Source organism: Chrysochloris asiatica, unplaced genomic scaffold (assembly GCF_000296735.1).
Source record: "Chrysochloris asiatica unplaced genomic scaffold, ChrAsi1.0 scaffold00074, whole genome shotgun sequence".
Taxonomy (NCBI): domain Eukaryota; kingdom Metazoa; phylum Chordata; class Mammalia; order Afrosoricida; family Chrysochloridae; genus Chrysochloris; species Chrysochloris asiatica.
Window position 1 is genome coordinate 13,404,894 of NW_006408592.1, and position 2,264 is coordinate 13,407,157.

Sequence of the window (2,264 nt, forward strand, 5' to 3'; positions counted from 1 at the left end):
AGAAGAACAGACAGACATCGCTCACTAACGCCAGCACCGCCTCTAGCTCGCTGAGCTCCAGCTGAAGGAGAAGGGGTGTTAAGTAAGGAGGTCTCTATACCATGGCTCGTACAAAGAAGACAGCCCTCAAATCAACCAGTGGGAAAGCACCCTGGAAGCAACTGGCTACAAAAGCCGCTTGTAAGAGTGTGCCTTCTACTGGAGGGGGGAAGAAACCTCATGGTTACAGGTCTGGTACTGTGGCACTTCGTGAAATTAGACGTTATCAGAAGTCCACCGGCCTTCTGATTCATAAACTACCCTTCCAGCTTCTGATGCGAGAAATAGCTCAAGACTTCAAAACAGATCTGTGCTTCCAGGAGGCAAGTGAGGCCTATCTGGTTGGCCTTTTTGAAGACACCAACTTGTGTGCTATCCATGCCAAACGTGTAACAATTATGCCAAAAGACGTCCAGCTAGTACGTCGCATATGTGGAGAATCCACTATAATGAGAAACATTTCATTCTTAAAAAAAAAGAAAAAAAAATTCTCTTCTTCCTGTTATTGGTAGTTCTGAATGTTAGATTTTTTTTCCCCCCCATGGGGTCAAAAGGTACCTAAGTATATGATTACAAATGGAAAAACAGGGGACAGAAATCAGGTATTGGCAATTTTTTTCATTTTTATTTCTGTGATTTTTTAATATTTTTATTTAATAAAGGTTTCTATGATTATTTGAAAACCATTTTTTTATGAATTGACTAAAGATTTACAGAGCAGATCATAAGTCTCACATTTAACAAATCATACACTTCATTTCTTTACAATGATTGCAGTCCCCTCCATGTACCATCAGTTAGCAGTATTTACCTCTATTTATTCACTTTAACTCTTGCATTCTTCAGTGTCTCCTGCTATTTTCATCTTTCCTCTACCAACCTTGCATATTGCCTATCCCTTCACCCAAATTAACATGTATCTACCCTCTAGCCAGTGGATAAGTATACTCCTCACCAATGAGGAAATGGAAGCACAAACAACTGAAGTAACTGCCCAAGGTCAAAATGGAATTGGGATTCCAGTCTAGGACCACCTCTCTTCCATCTCGTCAGTACTACAGACAGATGTGAGGTTACATAAATCATACAAGTGGATCTATAGCCTCATCTTTGGAGCTAAGGATTGACCAAATAAAAGAAAGCCAATGAAAATGCCTTGTAAACTACAGATCACACCCCCTGGATGGATTATCTACTGGATTCTAGATGATGCAAAGTCCTACCCCAACTTGATTCAGTCATTCTGTAAGTTAAAAACTTTCAATTTCACAGTGACCTATATTGCTTGAACCAACCGTCTTGGAAGAGCACAATAATGATTTGTTGTTTGATGCTGCTGACTCTACGTTGATGAATAGTATCCCTGTGCCTGCTTCTACACCATCCTCTCAGCCATTGCTATGTCTGGGAGCATTGTTAATCCATCTCACTGAGGGTCTTCCTCTTGTCACGGATTCTATTTTTTCCAGCATGATGTCCATCTCTAGGGACTTGTCCCCTGGTAACATATCCAAAGTATATTACATGAAGTCTTCCCATCTTTCATTTTTTTATTTTAATTTTTTTGTGTTTTTGCCATCTTCCCTTCTAAGGAACATTCTGGTTGTACTTCTTCCAACACAAATTTGGTCATTCTTCTGGCAGTCCGTGGTCAATCCAGCTTTCTTCACCAACAGCATAATTCGAAGGCATCAAATTCTTCTCTGGTGTTTCTTTTTCATTGTCCAGGTTTCACACACACATGTGACTGAAAATACCATTGTTTGGGCCAGGTATGCCTTAGTGTTTGTCTTAGCTGTCTAGTGTTGCTATAACAACAATACCATAAATGGGTGGCTGCAACAAATACAAACTTATTCTCTCACAGTTTAGGAGGCTAGACATCTCAATTCAGAGCACCATCTTTAGAAGACGGTTCTTGTCTCCTTTCAACATCTGTAGGCCTCGTATTCCTTGGAGTTTTCCATGTATCAATCGAATCCTGGGTCTAGGAGCTTCACAGTACAGAGACCCCAGGCCCAAAGAAGGCACTCTACTCTCAGCCTTTCTTTCTTGGTGGTAATAGGTCCCTCGTTCCCTGCTCACTCCTCTCTCACTTATAAGATAAAAGGTGTTGTACACCACACTCCTGGGAAACTTCCTTACATCTGATCAGGATTGTGATGGGATTAAAGGTATTGCAGCTTATCCTTTATCTGTTTATTGGTTTATCACAGTAGGTCTCA

At 40.7% G+C, this 2,264-nt stretch overlaps 1 protein-coding gene across 1 annotated transcript; it reads left to right on the forward strand.

Annotated features, from left to right (window-relative positions):
* Positions 1-101: 101 nt before the first annotated feature.
* On the forward strand, positions 102-551 carry LOC102812016 (histone H3.3-like). Its single transcript, XM_006865014.1, has one exon. It carries the CDS (start codon positions 102-104, stop codon positions 549-551), a length of 450 nt encoding a protein of 149 aa, XP_006865076.1.
* The last annotated feature ends 1,713 nt before the right edge of the window (positions 552-2,264 follow it).

What these genes read in the sequence shown, in the direction of transcription:
- LOC102812016 (XM_006865014.1), top strand. Translation starts at nt 102, where the DNA reads ATGGCTCGTACAAAGAAGACAGCCCTCAAATCAACCAGTGGGAAAGCA.